This window comes from Amblyomma maculatum, chromosome 11 (assembly GCF_055883805.1).
Source record: "Amblyomma maculatum isolate TAMU_Amacu chromosome 11, ASM5588380v1, whole genome shotgun sequence".
Classification (NCBI taxonomy): Eukaryota; Metazoa; Arthropoda; class Arachnida; order Ixodida; family Ixodidae; genus Amblyomma; species Amblyomma maculatum.
In genome coordinates this window covers 36384933-36408350 of record NC_139354.1, presented here as the reverse complement: position 1 = coordinate 36408350, position 23418 = coordinate 36384933, and the positions used below count along the sequence as shown (strand labels likewise).

Sequence of the window (23418 nt, the reverse complement as noted above, 5' to 3'; positions counted from 1 at the left end):
AAAGGTGAAGCATTGTTTATTGAAAAACTCTTCCGCTCTCAGAGTACACCGCACTTTGCCAAGCCTTTTTTTTTTTATATCAATCCCCTTTTTATAACCTCACGTTTAGCAGCCATCGCTCAAAGTTACAATGCGTCGTATATCCTGTAGGTGTCCGCATTTGTTTAACGTATCTTTTCATGTGCGCGATGTATACTTCATTTTGGGGAGGGGAAAGGGAAGTGTGTGTTATCGGAGCACCAAGCACACAAACTAACCAAGGCAACTGGATATGAGAGGAGATCTTCGAAGACTTGTTTTGCCAGAGGACCTGGGCACGAAAGGTGTAACCAGGGAAGGGGGAAGGAAGTGTAACTGCGTGTCGGGTGAAAAATTCTCAAAAATGGGATTTCGGGATATCGATCGAGAGAAAGGCCCTGAAAGCGTCCGAAAAATCAGCAAAGTCCTCGTGTCTACATCTAAGGTGGAAGCATCTGCTCAAAGCCTCCGAAGATGCCCAGAATAAAGATCTCTCCTTCCCCACATGTGGACGACACACGGACAGAATAAAGAAACCTAGTTGAGGCGAAACATGCATCTGGCAACGATATGGCTTGAGGCATGCAGCACGGTTTGACTTCCATTGTTGAAAAAAAAATTCGGCAACGCCAGAGGGCGCCACAATCAACCTGCAGTGTAGCAAGTGCTAGCGGAAGTGGGAGTCCAATGGCGACGTTGGCAAAGCAGCCAGCGGCATGCATGTGCACGCAGCCGGCAAGAATGAGCTGATCGGCCAGACAAAGGAAATCTGCAACGAGATTAACTCCACTTCTACGTAATAATGGCATCACCAGTACCATGGGATAGACTAAAATTCTAATCAGAAACAGTGATCACGACCAAACACACCCAGGGAACAGTAGCGTCCCCCCCCCTCCCCCACTCCAACAACCTCTGAAATCATGGAATGTTTTTTTTTATTGAAGACCTCTCAGCCTACTATCCCAAAAATAAAAAAAGCCAAAAAAGGGGAGGGGGAGGCTGACTGCAGGAGGCTTGCAAAAAAAAAAACCGCTACAAAAATGACCACGCAAAACCAACAGGCGTTCAGCTACCTGGAAAATTGTAGTCGTGGCATGACATGGAGAGAAAAAAATTAAAGGCAAAGTTGGAGATGACAGAAGGGGGGGAAGTGGGGAACAAAAGCAGGGGGTGAATTTGAAACAATAAATTAACACGTCTGAACACGTATGTGGAAGAAGCAACACAAGCACAAAAAATGCATGCTTGGGAACACTACCAGTGCAGACCCAGTGAGGAAACTAGTCAACGCATTTCCTCAACAGAATTTTAACAGCAGGGAGACTCTCTTAGTTTTACTATGCGTGGCTATTAGAACACCTGCATCACAATCATCACAAAAAATTGGAGACACTTCTCCAAAATAAGAGCTACCATACAGCTCCAGCTCTAAGATTGAGACAGGAAGTTCCAAAGCAAAGTCATCAAACAGCCACCCATGATAAAAGCGTGCAAAATAAAATGTGCCAAATGACGAGTAATGCCACGTGGCAACGCTTGATTGGATTAACACAGCGTCATTCACAACTCTGTCTCAACTCGCTGTAGCTACAAGCCACATTTAGCCATCAATGCGTGGCTCTTACCACGCAACCATCGCCCTTAGCACACCTAATGTGAAAAGCGAGAAACTTTGCGAGAGAAAAGGGGTGCTTGGAAGAAAGGACGATGTGCCTAAGCTTACCACGAGACAGACATTCTTATCCTTTCCTCACTGTGGTTGTCGCATATGTGGGAAGAGGGATGCAATTCTCATCGTCAGGCTCCAAAAGCAGCTGTGCGGAAAACCAAGAAGGCCGCTATACAAGCACAGATGACCACGCAATGTCCGACAACAGTAAATGCCTGCCCAACGGCAAACAGAGGAGGCTCTGGAAACTTGATGAAATGGAGATCCAAAGCCGAGCCTAAATCGATTTCAAGCCTTCGTCACCGACGTCCCGCCACAACATCCACTGATGCAGAGCTCGAAAAACGCGCAGGACAAAAGGCTGGAAAAGTATGCTGCGGCAGAGGAGTGGAGGAGGAGAGAGGGGACTGTGACTTCACCACCTGACCACAACAAGCACACGCTCTATAGTACATACTTCTTTTAGCCATAGATGTACATTCAGCCAGTGGCGCTGGCATTGGCAGCAGCGTGGGGGGGGCAAAAGGGGGAGGGCAAGAGAACCGAGGAAGAGTGGCCGACCAGAGGAGCCTCCCCGTTTCTTTACCTTGACAGCAAACTGGCCGTTGTTGGTGGAAAGCAGACACCCTCAAACAACACCGTTCCACAGCAGTCGCGGCGCAACACTCGTTGAAAACGCGTAATTGAAGTAAGGCAGGCCTACACGATAGGGGGAGAGGCAGGGTCGATGATCAGTAGTTTGCAGCTATGCGGCATTTCCACTCCAAAAGGTTGTTTCGCGAGAAGGAGACTTAAAAGGGGCGTGTGGGAGCTGGAGAAAAAAAAAAAGGTGAGGGAAGAGGACGGCGGGTCGAAAAGAGTGAACTCAAGAAAAAAAGAAAAATAAACCGGGTAAAAAAGGGCGACAAAATTTATATATACTTTTTTTTTTCTGTTCCTCTTGTCGGTATTAATTACAAGTGGGGGTGACGGCGAGACTTCCGCGAGGGGAAAAGCCTCCACACGTCTGCATTTTTTTTCTCTCGTCAGCCTCGCGTTACAACAGGACCTCCGTAGCTCTTTTCCCCCTCAACGTTACCCCCCAAGAAAGCCTCTTCACTTCGAAGTCATCATCGTTACAAACTCTGAAAGAGAAGAGAAAGAAAACAATGTGTCAGTGATACATGTGCCATAAATCACAGCTAAATGTTCACAAACAATAAAAGAGTTGTTGCTCCAAGTGAATTATGTCAACTAAATGTACAAATGTCGACACATTGGAGCACATTTTCTCCATTCTAAGCGTAATCACACCTGCGTCAGAGACAGGTTTGGTTGGGTATATATAGATTTCAATGTCCGAAAACGAATCCGCTATGAGAGACTCTGCAGGGGAGGCCCCGGCCTTACTATTGAAGCTGAGCAATAAAGCAGATTTGTTAGTTTATTTACAGAGATGACCCCACTTTAACTGGTGCATTCACTGAATGTTGGCGAGCTTTTTCAACACTTCCTTGTTCTCCTCTACGCTGCCCGACAATATATCAGCTTCTACCCTAACAAACTGACAGCTGTAATTTAACGAAGTTCAGAATGCATAGAACCTTAAAAGTTGCCAGTGATCCAAAAATAGACTGCACTAATCTGTCGGCATCCTCGTAAAAGCAACATTTCCCTTTAATTATTTTGTGGTACCACCCCACAATTCATGACAAGTGCAGTTGATCAGCACTGTTATGTGCTCCATTCTAAGCACACTGAAACCCAGCCCCTAATATACAAGCCAGCGAGCCTACAGACCAAATGTTATCACCATTAATTATAATTATACATTATCATTTGAGTGTTGGAGCACTGAAAGGCCATGCTACCACCATAGACAGCTCCACAATACTAACTGTGCTGGAACCATGAGAGGGGTAGAAAAGAGAAGCGGGAGGAAGACAGTGACCGATGACTACCGCCCACCTTCATAGTTGACCTGGCCATCGCCGTCAATGTCGGCTTCGCGGATCATCTCGTCCACTTCCTCGTCGGTGAGCTTCTCGCCCAGGTTGGTCATGACGTGGCGCAGCTCAGCGGCAGAGATGAAACCGTTGCCGTCCTTGTCGAAGACCCGGAATGCTTCGCGGATCTCCTCCTCGCTGTCCGTGTCCTTCATCTTGCGCGCCATCATCGTCAGGAATTCGGGAAAGTCAATTGTCCCGTTACCTGCAGCCCACAAAAAATAACCACGTTTCAAGGCGCGCCATCTGGCAATGGCCTATGCCTGTCACATGAACGATTTGAAATCCTCCATCCAAAAAGGAAAGGAGGTATCACTGCCTCTCAGAGACTGAATAGCATTTTGTCCACCACAAACGGCCAGTTTTACATTTGGCTTGCCTAGTGGTTTGCCAAGAACTTGACTCTGACGTTAAAAGATTGGTGTGCCAGGAACTTTGCTCTGATGTTAAAAAATTCAATGTGCCAAACACCACATTTACTACTTTACCAACATGAAACAAGTAGTAGTCATTGGACATTCCCAAAGCGTGCAATATATATTCCTAGAGGCTTCCAAATTTCAAGCCACTGTCTTTACTAGGTATGAACTAAATGGTTTCAAAGAGTACACTTTGCTCCAGGACAAGCTGATAGCTATTGCATACCCAAGGGCCCCACAATAGATTCCACACTCACAGGTCATGTTTCAGTGAACACAGATGAATGCCCAGAATGCATCAGGTGGCAGCAAACGCGGCAAGAAGAAAGGTGCCACAGATAAGGAAACAAGTCCAACAATCCAAACACCTCTGAACAATAAATGATACCTTAAGCAGAAAGGCGTTCGAAGAATAGATCCAAATACTAAACAGTTCGGCCACCGTTGCAGTTTGTAGCGGATGTGAGGAAACTGTGCACTGTTTCTCCAAGATACTTTATCAAAAGTCAAGAAGGTGCTGCAAAAGGTGACTAGTTGCTTTGGCAAGTCTGACAGCTGCTACTGCTGCAAAGGTGAGAGCTTTTCAAATTCAGGATCCACCCATCCTGGGAGGGCAAGAAAAAGAATTGTTTCCACACAAATTTTCAACAACTTCAAAACACTTGAGTGTGTGGCAAAATTTGAGACAGCATTTAACCCTTACAATTTTCATGGCAACCGCCTAGCTCTGTATAACTAAATGGGTCGATGGACATGGAACTCTATATTGTCCAGCAGCTGTTATGACATCCCGTAATGAGAATCATGATTAGGATCGTACAAATGAACGTTGGTCGACACAAAATTAAAATGTTTAAAGGGCAGTCTAGTGCCGCAGGAGTATAAAAACTTTTTTCCTTATCCTTGAAGATCTCCCTTTATGATAATGCTACTTGCGGTAATGTTCTAATGCAAGAAATGAATGGAAGTGGCCTTTGCGGGTACATGAGTCAAATTTAAAAGCTGTGAGGAGCTTATAATTTAGAAGTAATTGTCAAGAAGTGCTCCCGGCGGCCTTTCGCCACTGAGTGACATCTCCACGCAAAAATCTCAAATAGACCCCAGCACGTAACCAATGGACCCCAGCAAGATTAGAGACTTGCTGGGTACTTGCTAGGAGTGCACCCACCAACTCCCCGCTGATTGGATTCCCCCAAGTTACGCGAGTGGGACGTGGCGAGGCGCTGTTCTGAATTGCTTTCATTTTGCTTGTGCACCAGCATGGGCAGATTTAAAGGGGAGAGAGAAGGTCTGCGGTGCTAACGGGTACATATATTTTCAGTCCCTGTCTGCTTGTGACAGGTGTCCGCCATTAGGTTTTCCTGGGGAAGCCCAAAAGCCCCGTCCACCAGTACAGCTCCCAGGCCAGTGGCCATCTGAGCCACTCCGAGCACTCTGGGCGCTTCTCATGTTCCTGATGACGATGTGTGCTAAACAATTACACAATCTCCGTAGCTGGTCTCAAAATAGCTGTAAGACGCTTATATCTTGCATGTTTGCTTTCTTGTTTTGATTTCCCTGCACACGGAAGCATCCAGAGCTTCAAGCACGGCTTGTTTCAGGGCACTCCAGTAGAACTTTGTTGGGCTAGTAAGTGCTTGTCCGTGTCACTTCCTTGTGTTTAGTTTCAGGATGTCTAGAAAACCACTATTTTCAATATCCCAGACTTTTCCAGATTGTTTCAGTTCAAATTCTCAGACAAGTGAAGAGGCTCAAAAACGTAGCTGCTGATAATGAGCATAGACAAATAATTCGCAACAAAAAAACAAAAAGGATCAATCGCACTCTGATTTACAATAATGACAGTGTTAATGACCATTAAGAACATCAAAAGTTTACTAAAAATTAGAAGTGCACTGATGCCAACCTCTGAGCACGAGAGCCGCCCGCTTCGCAAAAAGCTGAGCTAATCCAATCGGATATTGGCTGCGCGTGCGCTTGGCAGCTGTCGACGCAGTTATTCCTGCCTTTTGTTGCGTACTGCTCTCACGCATCTGCATATTTTATTGAGTACCCACCTCAAGTGCATATTGGTTCTATCGTGTCAGCTCAGGCATGCGTTGGCATCAAAGTGATATATCTCGCCTTGCCGTGGTGGCCACGCTGTGCTGACGAGCGAGCGCACACAAAAAAATATCTGCATGATTAACATGCTTCCTGTGCGCCAGCTTAAAATGAAAATACACCGCAGAATATATTGTGCCATTTTCCCCAACTTGCCGATGCTTTTGATAGTTCCCCTAACAATTTTTCCTGGTGCATAAGATTTCCCCGACAGTTCCCGGTTGCTAGACAGTGTTTATTCATGCTGTACAGAGTTTCTTCACCCATTTTGCTATCTTTTCAGCGCGCAGGTCTGAAAGAGTTGCACGCAAACCGCTTTGTGCCAGAGCAGCTAACGCTTGTTGTAAATGCTTTTGCAAATGCCTTAGTCTACTTTCGAGTGCAGTGAGCTAGGCCCATAGAAGAACTTCGCGAACAACGGTAGGCAAACCCTGACAAGCTGTTCTGTATAATGCTTCGCATTTGTGCAAGTCATGCTCCATGTGTGTGCACATCTGTTCTTTAATATCATATGTACACCAAAAGAAATGCGGCGCAAGAATAGAGTCGTGGCGACTGATGGTTGGCATTGTCTACTAAAAGCAAGCGATGGAGGGAGCTTGCAAGGTTATAGACTATCACACTACTTCCTGTCAGAGAGCTGTCAGCAAGCAGGCCAAGACTGCAAAATCTAATGTACTCAATGAAGTGAGCTTAAAAAGTTTTGCATTGTGGAGAGGATAGATGGGGTAACACGCTCATGCACATTCCTAGTTTTAGCAAATAGCTTTTCGTGGGCCCTTTAAATGCTACTGCATCCTGATTAAGTGGTGTGTGAAATATACACAGTCCACATACGATTATCCAGACTGAGAAAGCATTCAGAAACTCAAGCTTCACAGGAAAAGTAACTGTGCATCAACTTCAAAGTGACAGTGTTCTTTCTTCCTTTTGTTCAGTTTTTCCCGCTAACAGGAATGGAAAACCAACTAGGGCAAGTTCAAGTTCTGACGAACTTCAAATTGCTAAGAAAGAATTCAACAGACTGTGTAGGCAGACTGCCTGCAGCTGTGCTTCACGATTTCAGTATTCAATAGCAGTACTACCGTCGCCACACTGCACATAGGCACACAGGCTAGTATGTATTCCATATGTGAAAGCAAATACGTGAAAATGGTGAGAGATAAGAACAACCAAACAGCTCAAACATGTGAGGATACACATGAATCCCTTCCCATTATAACAGCCGCTCGTAATTATGTGCGGTAAAGCGCGTGCTGTTAGGACGGTGAGAGGAGGGCACATCGGCCACGCCCCACTGGCTCCCAAACTTCCGGCTAAACTGGTGGACTTCCCCTCCATGATCCCGGGAGAAGCGCGCCTCTTGCGATTATCTCTGGTCTTTCGGCGGTTGACCGCGCACGGTTCAGACTTTCCGCCGAGAAGATCACCACCGTCACCTGAATCGCCCAGTCACTGTACGCACTTACCGCTGCGTGCTGCGAGCGCAAGGTCACACCAGGCGAGCAGAACGCTCCTCTCAGCGTTTTCGCATGTGCACCCCCCATTTTGGTGGGTTTCTATCTTACCTCCGCGTGCGAGAGGAAGGTTCGCTCACTACGGCAGGTGGTTGTATCTGAGTGCTGAGTTTTGTTGCGTACGCGGGAAGAATAAAGCCTGCTTGAATACACAACTAGTGTGTCCCCTCTGACTCGATCCCGCCGCAGTGCAGACTTCTCGCACCGTGGGTTGGAGGTCCCAGCAAGATTATCAGTTCCAGACTGCCCGTGACTACTTGCCAACAGCTGTCCGCGATTTTCCTCGGAAAGCCCGGAAGCACCACCCATCAGTAAAGCTCATGGTCCAGCGGCCCTATTGAGTTAGACCCCGAGAGCATTCTGAATATTTTTTTTTTTGTTCCTGCAGACGATATTGTGCGCTAAATAATGACACAAGCTCCAGATTTGCATCTTCACTTGCGATTTCTGTACAGACATAAGCGTCCAGAGCCCCGAATACGGATTGTTTGTTCGTGCTGCCAAATTCTGTTTCACAGTTTTTTGTCAGCACGCAGGTATGAAAATTTCTACGAGCGAATCGCTGTGTGCTGGAGCATCTAACGCTGACAGTAAATGTCTTTTTAAACACCTTCGTTTGCTTTTGAATACAGTGAGCATTCCTTGGAGGAACTTCGCTAGCAGCTACGACAAATCAACCCTGCACTGAGTTCTGTAAAACGCTCCGCATTCAGGCATGTCACGCTGAGTTTGCAAAAAGCACCGAATGACTGGCGCCTCCATTATCTGGTATTACATGCACACCAAAAGATAAATGTGCGTGTGGCGTCACTGCGAAAGAACTGAGCCGTGGTGACCTGATGGTTGGTATTGTCTGCTGAAAGCAAACGACTGAAGGATAACGCAAAGGTCATGTGACGATCACACTGCTTCCTGTCAGAGCGGAAGCCGAGACCTGTCAGCAAGTAGTTAGAGACTGGAAAATCGAATGAACCCTCCGACTGTTAGGGCTGGCATGCCTGGGGCTAGAAGGAGACTTCCACGTCAAGCCCCCCTTTGGAGCGTTATCACAGGAACAACCCCCACAAACAAGTGCTCCATTAGCACTGCCTTTGCAATTAGACCAGCAAATACAGCTGAAAACCAATTTCGAAAGCGGCAGTATGCAAGCATGTGTTGTGGCTTGTGCACAATGAGGCATGCGACCTGCCTTCAAACCTCAAGCTTCCATGGTGTTGTGACCTCGTCGATATCGGGCCCACACCATGGAGCTCCCTTTTGGCCTCAATTCTTCTTCATCTGGTGGAACAGTCCATTTTGCGACGTGACTGCGGTGGACAGATCGAGAGGAAGAACATGTGGAAGACGCACAAAGCAGGCCTTTAGCTTGTAACACAGTACCTCCGTCACCACCTGTCTTCGCCCCTCTCTGTAGACTCATTGTGCAAGCTGAGGCGGAGGCTGCCACTGCTGTTACCCCACGCCATTAGCATGATCGCTTAACATTTCACAGCTTCTATAACTTTAATGGGGATTTACTTTGTAAACACTTCCAGGGTAGTTTTCCCTACATTTAATTACCGTCTCTGTATCCATTCTGCACTGTCCTTTTCATGCATTCATTGCATTTCTTTGTCATTTTTCAAGAGAAATCTGCATAGTCAAGCTTGTTATAACCAATAACTGATATAACCGGGTCATGCCAAAAATAAACCGCAGCATTTAATGAGCAAAGTAGCTCAATTTCGATTGCTTAATAGGAAAATTATGTACCACATAACTGACTGGTTCATGGCACAATTCATATCTCCCTGCAGGGTGTCCAACTACTGCACATAACAGAGTGGCAGATCTTGGCAAAAATGATGTCCCAGAGGGAATCTAATTTGGATTAGTTCCCGTTCGTCATCACCATCAGCCCAGCTTGGTTAGGATAGCTAAAAGCAAAGAGGTGCTCTTAGCTTGAAGGTGATGTCAAAAAACATTCCTCACAGAGGAAGTAACCTTAACTTAGTTTGCAGGAATGACCTTTGAGCTGCCGACATGTTACTTTAGAAAGGTCCGATTGCTGCGAAAACTGTCCCTACAAGTGTGCAAACAGAGTAGATGTCAGGTACCCATGGCGTTTCAGTCATTACATTTCCGCATTACAGACCAGCCTTCCAAACCCCCAGCTTTGAGAGTGCTCTAGCATCAGTCGAGTGGTGCTGTATTTTATGGTACATACACAGCAGAGGCTAACAACATAGGATTGGGAAGATTTTACTATTGTGCTGGCGGACGAATTAGTTCCTAATGTGCTGCAATCTATGATATTTCATTCATTTAAGTTGCAAAGTGTGTGGATTATGCTAATGAATTTCCTCTAGAAATCTAACTTGAGAGTTGTCTACTTTTGCATTATCTTTGAAATTTCGGTGGAAAGGAATGTCACAGAATACCTGCGATGCTTATTCTTTGTTTCTCAAATCTGCATGAAAATGAAACACCCCCTAGTGTGACCATTTCGCCGCATAGTTCGCAATGAGGATTTTTTTTTCCACTTCGGGGTTGCCACAGGACTCATATGCAGAAAAAATGCCGCAGGTCGGTACGCTGTTGAGAGAGCAAATTAATTGAACTTTATGGATGTTTGCCAAGGACACCAGATTTCTTTCTTGCTCTTAAGAATTTCGTTCTTCAGTGCTTTCATTACAGAGGTGCTCAACAAGGGTCATATTCCGATTCTGCGCAGTTATCGAATTGTTCCTATTTCACATGACCTCGAGTCATCTGATTGGTGGAAATGTCGAAACATGTCGCCACCTCTTCCGGTTCCGTAGTGGCAACACCCGGTTCCAGCCAATCAGACGGCTCGAGGTAACATGAGATAGCTACACTTAGATAACGACGCAAACTGAATACAAGCCTAGTTCAGCCGGAAAGTGCAAAAAAGAGCTGGATAACTGAAACCCTAACAAAGCGAACAGCACTGCCAATGCTGGCAAAAAAACAGTTGGACCATTGATGAATGAAGTACAGCTAACAATGTAGCATGGTTATCTTGAGCAGCACACGTCTCCTCGCCCGCTTCTGTGCTAAACTCCATAGCATGCACCCTTTATTACGTAGTGCGATGCTGGAAACCATGAGCAACGACCAGGACAACGATTCAACGTTGACAAAAAAGACGTACCAAAAACAAACAAATTGTACTCGCTGGACAGTAATCAGACAATTTTGACTAAGAGTAGTGCCCATTTCAGTTTTCACACTGAAGGCCATCAGTGTATGCCTCGTCGATGAAAGCTTTAGTGGGCCGTGGTCACCGATAAATTCAAGGAATTAAACACTGTGGCACCACCTAGTGACAAACACTAAAAGCATATCATTCGCGATGTGAAAGGAGGGCTAGTTCTTATTGAAGGGTGCACTGGAGATAGTGCAAAATATAAAACATGAGTACCCTTGAAAGAAAAAAGGAACAGTGTGTACTTAAGTGTTCATCCGCAAAAAAATGTGTTTTCATTCCGCCAAAACGGTCAGTTTTTATGCGATAGTCGATGGCAAATTAAAACTGGACATTGCAGTGCTTGATCTGCACTATATGAAGCAAGATATTTTGATGCCCACCATAACCTTATAACATATTTTGGAGAGTGTTCGGTTCCTTTTAGTGCCGATGGGGAAATAATTGGGATCCCGTGTTAGCACGACCTGCTAGACTGTGTTGAGTGACCATCGTTGGCCCCTTTTCACAATGACAACACAGGAGAATCAGACAGTGCCTAGTGCCGGGGCAACACATGGAATCAAATTAAAAAAAAAAAGAAAAAAAAAAAAGATCTTCAGCCTCGCAAGGTTCCGAAAGGAACGCTACTGGCCTCCTTGGCTATGGTGCTGCTGCTGCAGTAAGTGTGATGTCATAACTGCGGAGACTGCAGCCTGGAGCCTACTCTGATTAGTGCGAACATTTTATGAAAAAGATTGAAGCGTAAATAGGATGCTCGAATGTGTTTGCCACTGTGTCCACTACTACAGTTGAACCTCCATATAACGAAGTCATAAAAACCGGCAGTTTACTTCGTTGTAATAAAATTTCGTTGTATCGAAATTCCGTGCCTAGCATGCGGAAACATTGGTTACCAAAGCCCTCGCCAGTTGTCAGGACTTCCGTTTTATTTCCACTAAAAGTAATCCGTGACTTTTTGCATCTGCTTAACTATCAGAAATGGCCTCACACTGCGTTCATAGGCCCACAGGGATTGCATCGCTTCTTGCTGTCCTGTTAAACTCGCATAGCACCGTAGCACGTCAATTGCGTCAAGCACTTCACAGTTGCTTGGGGCTTCGCAGTCTTCGGCATCAGTGTCACTGCATAGGTCCTCCTGCATGTTACCCGCACGTCTTGCACGTCCACTCCCCCCCCCCCCCCCCCCCCTTTTCTTTTTGAAATAAAGTTTTCTCTCTCTCTCTCTCTGCACGATGGAGTCATCAGTCACTTCCTCGGTAGCAACGCAATTGTCGGCGTAGAGGAAGTCCTCCAAAGCAACACAGTCAGGAACGGCCTCGTCACTTTCCAGGCGTCTCCATGCTGCTACGAGACAGGCCTGATCATCTCCCTCGCCGTGTCCAAGTGAATGGGCAGCAAACGAAGCTCCTCCATTGGCCTTGGCACTGTCACATTCTTCAGGGGCACTTGTTCCAGCTGCAACGTTCTCAAACCAGCCTTCCGGAAACAGTTCTGATTCATGTCCTTCAACGTCGCCTTCCAGGATGGAGCGAACGTCTCCAAAGCTTGAAAAATGTCCACCTTGGTAGGGCGTTTCAAGCGGAGATTGAGTAATAGCTTGTCGATCAACCTATGATGATACGCGCTCTTCACACTGTTTATTACCTGGTCGAGCGGCTGAATCAGCGAAGTACAGTTCGACAAGAAAAACCCCAGTTCGACATTTTTCAGCTCCACGTCGTCAACGATGGGCGGAACAATTGTCCATTAAGAGGCAAACACTGCGGCAGTCACGCTCCATTTCCTTGTCAAATGCCTGGGGCAGTTATAGATGTCGCGGGACATCCACGCCTTCTTGTTGGAAGTGTACTCAACTTGGGCTTCATCTCGTATGCAGACGTCCAGCGCACAGATGTTCACTACATAAATGACAATAGTGCGAATGGTTTTCGACCGTTTTCTCAGGCCCAGTTGATCAACTTTTGGTTACCATAAAAACCTACGTATAATACGAGATGTACTTTTGGGACAGCAAAAACAAACAAAAAAAGTTTACACCTGTGTATAATGCGAGAGAGAAAAGGTCAGCAAGTGTATATTTGCACTCCATTTTGCAGTTGCCCCGCGAGGCCTACCCGCTCCACGCTTTTGAGTCTCAGCGCCACCTCGTGCACCAGGTGTCGAACAATGCCACGAACCACCATGTGCCGTTGCTGGTTCGCTTCCCTTTCAGCGATGACACATTAGAAAATTTCATGTTCTAAGACCAGTAGGCTAAGACACAGGATGGCAATGCGCGAGCTGCTGGCCATCATGCTCCACGCCAGTCAGAGTCTAGCACGGCACACAGGTGTGTGGTATGTGCGCCCAGAAAGTGTTCTCAGATTCGGGGTTTTCGCAGTCCTCATCGTACGGCACGTGTCTCATCTGCCGAGAGCCTCCTTGCTGGAGACATCTTATAGAGTACAAACTCTTCTTGAGTGCCTCTAAATGCGCTCGGCATCGCGCATTTGCTCAAAAGCGCAATGACTGAAGCGCTTCTTGGGATTACCGGTGAAGCGTCCGCGATTCCACTGTTGGGGATGGCCCGCAGGGCTGGGGAGGCCCATTAGAGACCCGTGAAATGTGCCGAAATTCTTTCGCCGTTCCTACATTGTGCGAGGTGCAATCAACCATCTTCCGGTAGCGTGCGCGTTGACCACGGCACCGTGGTCTACGAGGTTAGTGTGGTGAAACTGAGTCGAAACCACTGCTAGACAGCACCTCCTCTGTTAATTAATAATGAGGCCGGAACTGCGGATTTACATGAAAATTGTGGTAATTCAAATATCTTTTTTTTTCTGGCTCCTTGAAAGTGAAATTAAAGAGGGGGGGGGGACTTTGAAACCGAAAAAACGCCAAAAGTCTGTTTTTCAAAAACAGTTTCGAAGTCTGCAGCCATTTCTGCACCAGTTTGCAAAATTTCAGTTCTAAGTTTAGTATTTTGCCCTCAAGAACAATTTAAATTGTTACTGTTGGCCGAATTTCAAACGAAATCGATGCCAAAATGGCAATTTTTCAGCAGAGCGGAGCATCTGTTCCACCCGCCGCCATTCTTGCCCGTTTATTGGCCACAGAAAAAACGTCCCAATGCGCAATCCTATTCGTTACTCGGAGCACGTGACGTGAGGATACTACCCGACTGGCTGAAAGGCCTCCGTCGTCTGTATGATGCCCTCTGCCGCAGCCCAGCGTGAGAGAATGCCATTTTGTTCTGTGTTGTGATTAAAGCAGTACGAGATGCATCGACAAGCGGTGAAATTTCACCCCAGAAACAAATTTGGGAAAAGGAAGCGAATCGTCCGCGAATCGAAAAACTTCACAACAACGACATCATGGGACAGACAAGATTATGAGCTTGCGTCCAGTGACTGTGGCAGCGAACCTAACGTGCCCGGCGGCTGAAAGTAGCTCCGGTGGCAGCTGTGTACACAATGAAATGGCGTTTCTGCAGCCTGGAGAAGCTACAGAGCGGCAAAGGACAGTAGCGGACAAGATAGAACAGTAGGCTTTAAATGCAGCAATGGAAAATAAATCTCTTGCTGTCTACTTGCATTACTTGCAGACTGCAAACTGCTGTGGTGCTCTGAAATTAATTGGAGATAAGCAGGAATACAGACTCGTGAAATTGCATCTCATGCACGAAGGCTGCGGCGAGACGTCATCAGTTCACCCTGCGTCGAGGGCACCCAAACAACCCTTTCGTCGTGAACGTTTTTGAGACACGTGCGATGCAGGCTACTGGCAATCTCCAAATGGCTTTGAATTATGTATTTTTAGAAATGAATGTTGGCCAGCGCGAACGTGGCGGGCTTATGTGTAGAACAAGCTGCCACCTACTGCCAGTCGAGCAACCAAGAAACATGCGCGCTGTCGGTTCAAAAGCTGTACGCCGAACTGAATTTGAGCAATTCAGGAAACATTGCAGTTTCTTATGAGAGAGAAAAACCTTGCGTGGGGCTTCTTAGGTGTATTGCAAATGCAATTGTGCAAATATTTTTCGTTTTCAGTCATTGAAATTACTTTCGAGCATTTTTTTTGGTTTTTCTCAAAACTGTTTTAAGTTCTACTATAAGGTTGCTCAAAGGATATCTCAACAACTGGAGCAGCTAGAGCTGTAATTCCTTTTGTATTGTGAAGCTGAAAGTATAATGAATGCAATGTTGGAAGCACATTTATTTTCACAGTTAAAATTTTTATTTTATCTAAAAATTCTTTGTGTTTCCATGGCTGTGAGTGCCAAGTCAATGAGCTGCTAAATCTTATAGCTCAATTTGAAAACTGCATCGAACGTTGCATTCCTTACACTTTATAGTATCCACCTATATATTACAAACTTCCGATGAGCATTTTTTCCCCTATAGTTTGAGCAGACAATAACTAATTTTCTAATATATTTCTAACAGCTCTCAAACTACTGTGCCAGAAGGAAAACTTCTGCATGTTTAAGTCAGCAAAAAAGACTGAATATTTCTGTGAAGTTTCCTCAAATTTGGTTGCTAAAAAGCAATATTAGTTTTTTTAAGACCCTTCCCCCCTAACGACGAGAGTTTACTGTATTATGTTGAGCGGCCTCTACATAATGTGGCAGCTGACTAATGTACGATATATGCATTTGAGATGATGTAAGATGTCATGGGAGAAGACGACAAAACAGTCCGTGGTGCGGGACGAAGTGCTTCCACTAGGCCCGGAAGCCATTAAGCAATTCCTTTACCTTCAGCCATGCTATCATGTTCTTCAGCTCGCCGCCTCGTAGGGGCACAAATTAAGAGCAGCTAATTCAGCGAGTAGCGTAGTGCACGAACAGGTACGTAAATTGCAGATGGGAGCCGCATATGAGAGCCGTCAATGTGGTCTCAATGTGCAATAAAGGGGCACTCGCCACTTCATTATCGAGCTGTCTATGACCGCAGCCAGAAAGAACAGCCCTCTACAATGATGTCTGGAGACATCTGGAGCACCATGTCATCTCACTAAAACGCTGTCTCTCCTTCCTCAGAAGTCACTGTTAGAACACATCCTGTGGCTTCACAGCAGCCTGCGCACGGAATGCTCACCGTCAGCGTCGACTTCGTTGATCATATCCTGTAGCTCTGCTTCTGTGGGGTTCTGGCCCAGCGACCTCATGACGGTGCCAAGCTCCTTGGTTGTAATCGTGCCGTCGCCATCCTTGTCGAACAGCGAGAATGCCTCTTTGAATTCTGCAGCACGCAAAGGAAATGAAAGAACAATGCAGGGAGTCGCTGAGATTGGCTTGCTGGAACCAGCAGTTTGGTGGGCATGACAACAGAGCCCCTATATCTGCAGTAACTGCCATTTTGTGCAAAGCAAAGTAGCCTGGTGTTAAAGGGACAGAACACTGTGCTTCAAGCAGCACTCTTCTTTTTTTCTGTGGAATGGAAAGGTTGCTGCCTAAAGTGGACAATTCCATAACTGTTTTGTAAGAACTGTGTAAAAGATTGCTACTGCAAATTTTCCAATCACATCATGAGCTTGTTTTTTATGTAGCCTAATGCAGGCAGCCATGATCAGCAAACGCAATGGCAATTTTGCGCCAGCAAAAGTACCGTACTAAGAACAAATATGAATCTGACCTATCAAACAGCAATTACAACACTTCTAGTACAGAGCAGTATCCACTTTAGTTTGCACATTCAAAGCTGGTAGGGCACATGAATGGAAACGTCGGCAAACGTTATAGTGCACTATGGTTGCCGCCTCATTAAAGGGGTCCTGCAACATGATTTGAGCGCATCGTTTTGCTTGTTGCAATTATTGAGTTCTGGCGATGCTATGGGCTGCAACGCGCATATTTCGGTATTTCTTCCAGGTTCCACATAACATGGCCATAAAATAAGCTCAATGTACCTTGTAACAGCCATTATATGCATGCAGAAAGCTAGGTACCAAATGCAACAGGTTGAAGGGCCATCACACGCTTTCTTCCCTTCCAAATGCCCCTACCCATGTAGAAGCATATGGTGCTTCACTAGCTCTCAGCTTCCGCACTGTCTTGTACCTTACAAAAAGATCGCTGGGACCACCAGAATAACATACCATTTACAAATTTCGGGTCTACACAGTCACGGCAATATCGCCCCAACGCTACAAGCAACCAGTAATGCTGACCCTCCACATATGCCTAGCACAGCACCAAAAGGGGACCACTGAAAGCAGCCTTTCAATAATTAACAATGTAAAGCCACAGCGGCCTTTTTCGTCATTTCTACCAATGTCTACGCTCACATATGTGCACGTTTCAGACAAACTGGGTGTCTGCAGCGCCGTGGCCTGCCGGTTGTCTGCTGAAACTACGCTGGAAAAACAAAATTCACCCACAAAGTAGCTAGAACAGAAGTATAACCGCAAGCGCTTCTATTATCGAACTGGCTTCAGTGCTGCTTCCGGGCGATGAGCGAGGTCTTGCACATACTCAGGACCCGAGTGACGCAATGAGCAGCAGTTAAATATGCTAGCGATGATCTTATATTCCATTTCGGTGCCAGCCCCCGCAATTTGGTGCACGTGCATCGCTTGCGGTGGTCAACCGACACCCTCAATCAGCCTTTGGGCCTTTGACATTGCATGCCCTGGAGAGGCTGCGCCGCCAGGGCGTTTGATTTGCTCGCAGTGTTTTGAGAGCGCAGATTTAATTAGAGCATCGAAATGTATGGGAACAATGCGGAAAATTGAAATTAGCAGCGAAGTTAGAAGGGGCCTCGCACGGGTGGGGGCGTTTGCTCTGAATTTTACAGCAGTGCTACTACTACTCTGTCGCTGCATAATAGTTGCATAGCACAGCTTTACTGGCTATGTACGATGAAACTACTCATTTGTACTCACCCGCAATCTGTTCCTCTGTAAGCTGGTCAGCCTAAAGGAGAAAGATAAGTGACAAAAGGTTAGGAACGTAATATGGCCAAGAAATGCTGGCAAGGCAGATGGCTCTGTGAGGACACTTAGTGTAGTTAGCCATCACCATTTCCATGTGAAGCCATACAGCTACTCAGGAAAGCTACAGGCGCCTTACAAGAGAAGGCAAAATGGCAGCCTAGCTTACGAACTGTCTTACAGCACACGGCTACGCATCAGACATGAAGAGTGGTGGATACGGCCAAAAGTAAGGATTCACAACAGCAACACGCTAATGGACGACGTCCAAGTGTCCGCTCATATTGGGTGCAGCTGCACTTTTGATACACATTCGAACTCTTAAGATGCACCTAATGACCCACTGGCTTCTCGGAACCAAAATAAGCCTGACAAAGGTGGACAGAACAAATCGCGTGCTGCCTCCCAAAACAAAAGGCAGCCGTCTCCTCAAGGCCGGTCAGACAAGGGAGGCAGTCGTGCAGCTGTCTAGCACAGTGCATGTGACCACTGAGCAAGAGGCCCGGTGGCAAGCAGCAGATGGCAGCACAAGGCGCACTACAGGATGCCAGCTAGCTGGAACAACCGACACTCATCGACATAGTAATGCAACCGGGAACGAACCTCCAACCCCACCCGCATACTTATAGGGAACGGCAATGGGTGGGTGTACCGCCTCACTACATGGTTGACCAAATGAGCCAACTAAAACTTGCTAACGGACAAATCTCAGAATGTGCCAATGGTGCAGCCATATCACAGACAACCTGCTTCATTTGTCTTTGGAATGCAAGCAATATGTTGCCACTATGCTCTGTCAGCTTCAAAAAAGGGCAGAGGTGACATGCCCCCAAAAGTTGATGCCAGATAAAATGCAGCGCATAACGCCTGACATGTCGCCACCAAAATACGAGTTACCTCTTCAGCTTTGATTTCCCCTCACCACGGAAAGGTAAGATTGTGTAGAGGTATGTCAGACTGGGCAAGAGCTGAATGGCTCGAGAAACAAACCAGTTAATGAAAGTCCTAGTCTTAAGAAATGTGCATGGCATGTAATGCAAAGGCAAGGTAACCAACGCATGATATGTAGAGGCGACAATGGATTGCATGAGAACAAATGGGAAGCAGCAAAGCCAATCTGATGGGATTAAGCATTCTGTAAGGTATCTGCAGCTGGCATTGAACAGGATTGATTATAGGGCCATGGGAAAGCTTTTTTATCCAGAGTTGGTAGCTGAAAGGCCGAGGACACCTTGCTGCAGATCACTATTGCATAACTAATTCCGCAGCTGCTACCAATGTTGAATATGGCTATGCTTTACCTTGCGACAAAGTTCAATAATGCAAACAGAGTGATCAGGAATGCATTAAAACCGAACAAAGCGTTCCATTTCTATGAGAAGATGTGGTTCGGCTAGAGATATTCGGGAAGGGGAAAATGACCCGCGATACGCTTTTAGTTTTCTGGCGCCTTGGACCGGTTTTCGTCAGTGTGAAGACTGCGGGAAAAGTGCTTTCTCGTCGGCATTCAACCCCTTCCCGGCCATTCCACCCATGCGTCCGGGGCAGCATCTAACGGCCTCATGAGTGGCAGACGGAAAAGAAGCACGCAACAGAACAGGCATGCTGGCGGGATCTAGAAATGCCGCCCGGCAGCTGCCCGACGACGAAAAAGAAAACTACCACAGTCGCAGCAGACGAACCGAGACAGCGGAGGAAGAAGCTAAGGCGGCGGTCGGGCCGGTTAGCGTGCGCTGGGGCGGGCCGGCGTCCGCCACCGCGAACGAACAATGGTTATAATTAGAAAATCCCGCGGTGCTCGCGCACTGAGAGAACTGCGCGCACGAACACGACTGCGAAGAAACGGAAAAGGAAGGAAGGGGGGAAGCTGCGTGCGCATAAAGCCCGACCGGCGCACGCAGACGGCGCGGTGCCACCGCCGCAAGGCGAACTAGTGCCCCTCCCCCCCCCTTTTTTTTTTCGCCAAGCCGGCTGCGCCCCCCACTCTCCCCCTCACGCCGCAGTCTTCAACCGGCGCCTCTCGCGCAGAGGTGCCACGCTCTTCTGCTTCCTGGCCGTTTTATTTAGAGAAAGGCGGCCAACATCGGCGCCCCAAAGGCGAGAACAATCGCGACCACATCGCGACAAAGGACCGCGAGGTGAGGGGTCAACATTTCGCGTGCGCGAATCATCGCCAGCGACGTTCGGTGGAACATTTCGCAGTAAACACTGCGATCTGCGTCACTACTAGGATAACCACCTTATCAAGGCAGTAGAGAAGATCGGGCGCTTTACGCCCCCCTCGCACTATTTACAGCGAAAAGTACCCGTACTGTGCACCCGACAACGCAGGGAATTAAAAAATTAAAGTACGTCAAACGGCTTCAAAAGCGACAAACTCGAGAGGCACCATCCGGGCAGCTGCAGCAGACAGCTCGAATGTGACGTCAAGATGGCCGAGTGAGGAGGAAAGATTTGAACGAGTTCACAGGTGGGAAGAGAAACTGCCTGCGCGGCCTCTGCAGAGCACAACTGTCAAGGCGCACAAACGGTGAAGTTTGAAAAACTACACCCGAAAATTGTTCAAGCTAACGAGAGCCTTTCTTTAATTCAAGTTCTGTCAGCCAAATGCCGACTTTCACAATGCGCACGAAACTACAACCACCTTCCGTCACCCCGTGTAAGGTTCGAAACACTGCGGCACGCCCATTAACGCCTACCGTTAAGACAATATCTACTTCCTCTTTCCCACACAATCCCGATAAAACAGCAGGCCCGTTGCTGGCTAGGACTACAGCTAAACCGATTGTTTCAAAAGCTACACTGCCACGATAAGGAGCATCGAGTGGGCGTCGGCGCATTCCAAACGCCTGATTCCACAGCAAGCGCGCTTCAACGGGAATGTCATTCAGCAATTGCAATATGCGGGCCACTCGTAAGTGGCAACGCCTCAAGCACAACGCATAGTGCACAGACGGACGTCATCACCAAAACATGCAACAAGTCCTGTTTGAAAGGCCGGTGCGTCGTCTGCTAAGTACAGCCTACCGCTGTCCGCTCGTTCACTTCGTATCCTTCCGCGCGGACAGACGAACTACAACAATATGCGGAAGGCGTAGAAATACGGTCGTCGCCGGAGGGGGTCCAAGGGTAGCGCGAAAAAAGCGCCATCCTGCAGCGGAGAGCCGATCGCTGTGCGTCGTGGTAATTTCATTCATGAATACACGACGCCTGCAGCCAAGAGAGCTTTGGAGAAGCGACCTTTCTTCGGTGGGGGAAACGGTACACGGCCTAATCGGTTTAGCCGACCAGTCCCTGCATTTGCGCAACTCGCCGCCAAGTCGCCGGTCGGCATTTTCGGCCGCACCGAGACGACGGCAAGCAACGCGATCGCCCCCCACTCGCACAGCCAGCTACGGTCACGCAAAGGCTCGCCATCGCAGCGCGCAGGGTGCCGGACTAGTTCGTGTTGAGTAGTGTATGCAAGATCCGCAGGAAACCTGCAACTGTGTCTTTGCTAATTTTACGTCTCTGCGGCATAACGATTTGTTTTCGTACCCCGGGAGCGACCCGGCATTCGAGTAAGCCTAATGAGACGGCGCACTGCAGTCTCCGACGCATAGCACAGCAAAAACACCCAAGACACCCGCCGGACCCGGCAAAACAAACCAGTGCAAAACAGAATCGTCGTGGATCTTCGCGGCTGCCGCGACGGCAGCAAGGCTGGCAGCCAACGGTGTCACTGACTGCCGCACGTCTCCCTTCCTTCCACACCCCTCCTGCAAGCCCTCCCCGGAAATTACCGCAAGAAAAAAGAAAAGCCAGCGCATCGGCAATCTTTTTTCGGAGCTGCACACGCGCTTCACGAGCAAATGAAACTTCTTTCGCAGCGCCCGCGACCATTGCGATCGGTAGTGAGTGGTCGCGCAAAGCGACGTTGCTGTATCACAGCGAACACCGATGCTGTCATCATTGGGGTCTGCGGCACCGTAGTGGCGTATTCGAAGCGGGGGGTGGGGGGGAAAGAGCAGAGTCGCAGATGCCCGCACGGACCCGTAGACGAGAAATATAACCGTCTCGACGCTGCCAATGCATCTAGGAGTGCATGAAAGCTTTGTCAGGTATCAGAAATGGACTTACCATAGTGGATGAATATGGATTTTGGAGACTAGCTCGCAAACGGGTATCCGGCCTGTGCACACTCGGATCGACAAACGGCGGACACTAAAGCGAAAACCTATCGGCCACACGCGGCTCTCGTTTCCAACGTATCCCTCCGCGCTAACACACCTCCCTTCAATGTTACTTTGCTGACCAAAGTAACTCAACTTAAAATAGGGCAAATGTGCGGGCTTACAGACAGATATAATTATTCAACCTTGCTTGAAAGCCGTGATACTTAGCTTTCAATCGCAATATATAACTCGTTCGAGTGCACTAATTCGCGGAGGGGACGGATACGGTGCTGCGGCCAATCCGGTTGACAGCGCTCACTAGAGGTTGCTGCTGTGCGCGTTGATTGGTCAGCGTTCACCTGCAATGCGTCGCCGCGAGCTGCAGGAGTGTTCGTCTGCTCCGAGCCGCCTGCGAAATCAAGGCAGTCTCCGGCTGATTTGGATGCAAAAAATGTGCGATTTGGGCTCAATGTTCCTCCGATAACTCTCTGCTGGATCACTCCGCAAGGGTGGATGCGCTCAGTAGGAGATTACGCCGATTTTTCATTGTTTTTTCTCTCTGGATTGTTCCTGGTTTCGACCTGTGGATTTGGCCGGTGCGCAGCGGAGTCGTCTGCTCGTGATCGGACGCCATACGTCAGCTGACTGCGCCCTAGCCGACGTGGTGAATTTGTTTTGCTCGTGTCGTGTTCGTTGTTGTTTATTCCTGCTCACTCTTAATCTTCGAAAACGTTTGTTCGTTTCCGTTTAGCTTAATCATGACTCTTTCGGCGTATGCAAAAATTGCTCAGGTCGCGCACAGTTCGTCGGACTTGGTGTCCAAACAGCTGAAAGTTGGCAGTCGTCGTAGTTTTCCGCGCCCGAGGCGTAACCACTGCATGCGTAATATTCTATCTTCATGTCAGGAAGCAAGCTGCGAAGTTGTATCACGCGCTTTCAAAAGCTTAAAATAAAATCTTTCTGCGAACGGCAGCTTTTTCTGAGAAATTAGTCTTTCCAATGGAAACGACACCTGTGACCGACTTAGCGGAGCTTGTCTTCCGGAATTAACGTCATATACTTCGCAAACCTAGCGACATTCGTTACTTCTCAGCCTAACACAGTTACCCAGAAAAGTGTCGGCTGTTTGTAGACAACTCAATTTTGATTTGTCGTAAACAATGCATTTATTTTTACGGCGGAAGCATGATTTGTCGCGCGGTAGATTGCCTTTTGTTTTCTGTGTGACTCACATCATTTCTGTTTTGTTTTTACCCAGCTCTTTATCACCGCAGGCACTGCACAGCTCGACTATTAACCCACGAACAGCAGTCGCACTTCTGCGGTCAGATCCCCCCCCCCCCCCCCCTTTAATAATATTTTTCTTTCTTTTCTTGAGGCAATGGGGGTCAGACTCGGCTACGGACAATGGTGATTTTGCAACGATG

The 23418-nt window shown here is 47.6% G+C and overlaps 1 protein-coding gene across 1 annotated transcript; it reads right to left on the bottom strand.

Moving 5' to 3' along the window:
• On the bottom strand, positions 1–22159 carry LOC146173495 (calmodulin). The gene is made up of 5 exons (XM_084585573.1): positions 21957–22159; positions 17790–17820; positions 16004–16147; positions 3638–3880; positions 1–2814 (listed from the first exon to the last, which is right to left on the bottom strand). The coding sequence occupies exons 1-5, from the start codon at positions 21957–21959 to the stop codon at positions 2786–2788; spliced, it is 450 nt and encodes a 149-aa protein (XP_084441699.1). The 5' UTR covers positions 21960–22159; the 3' UTR covers positions 1–2785.
• Between the last annotated feature and the right edge of the window lie 1259 nt (positions 22160–23418).

Coding starts and splice junctions, on each gene's coding strand:
- LOC146173495 (XM_084585573.1), bottom strand. Junction 16,148..17,789: donor TACAGAGGAACAGATTGCGG/GTGAGTACAAAT, acceptor TGCGTGCTGCAG/AATTCAAAGAGGCATTCTCG. Junction 3,881..16,003: donor CAACGAAGTCGACGCTGACG/GTGAGCATTCCG, acceptor TGTGGGCTGCAG/GTAACGGGACAATTGACTTT.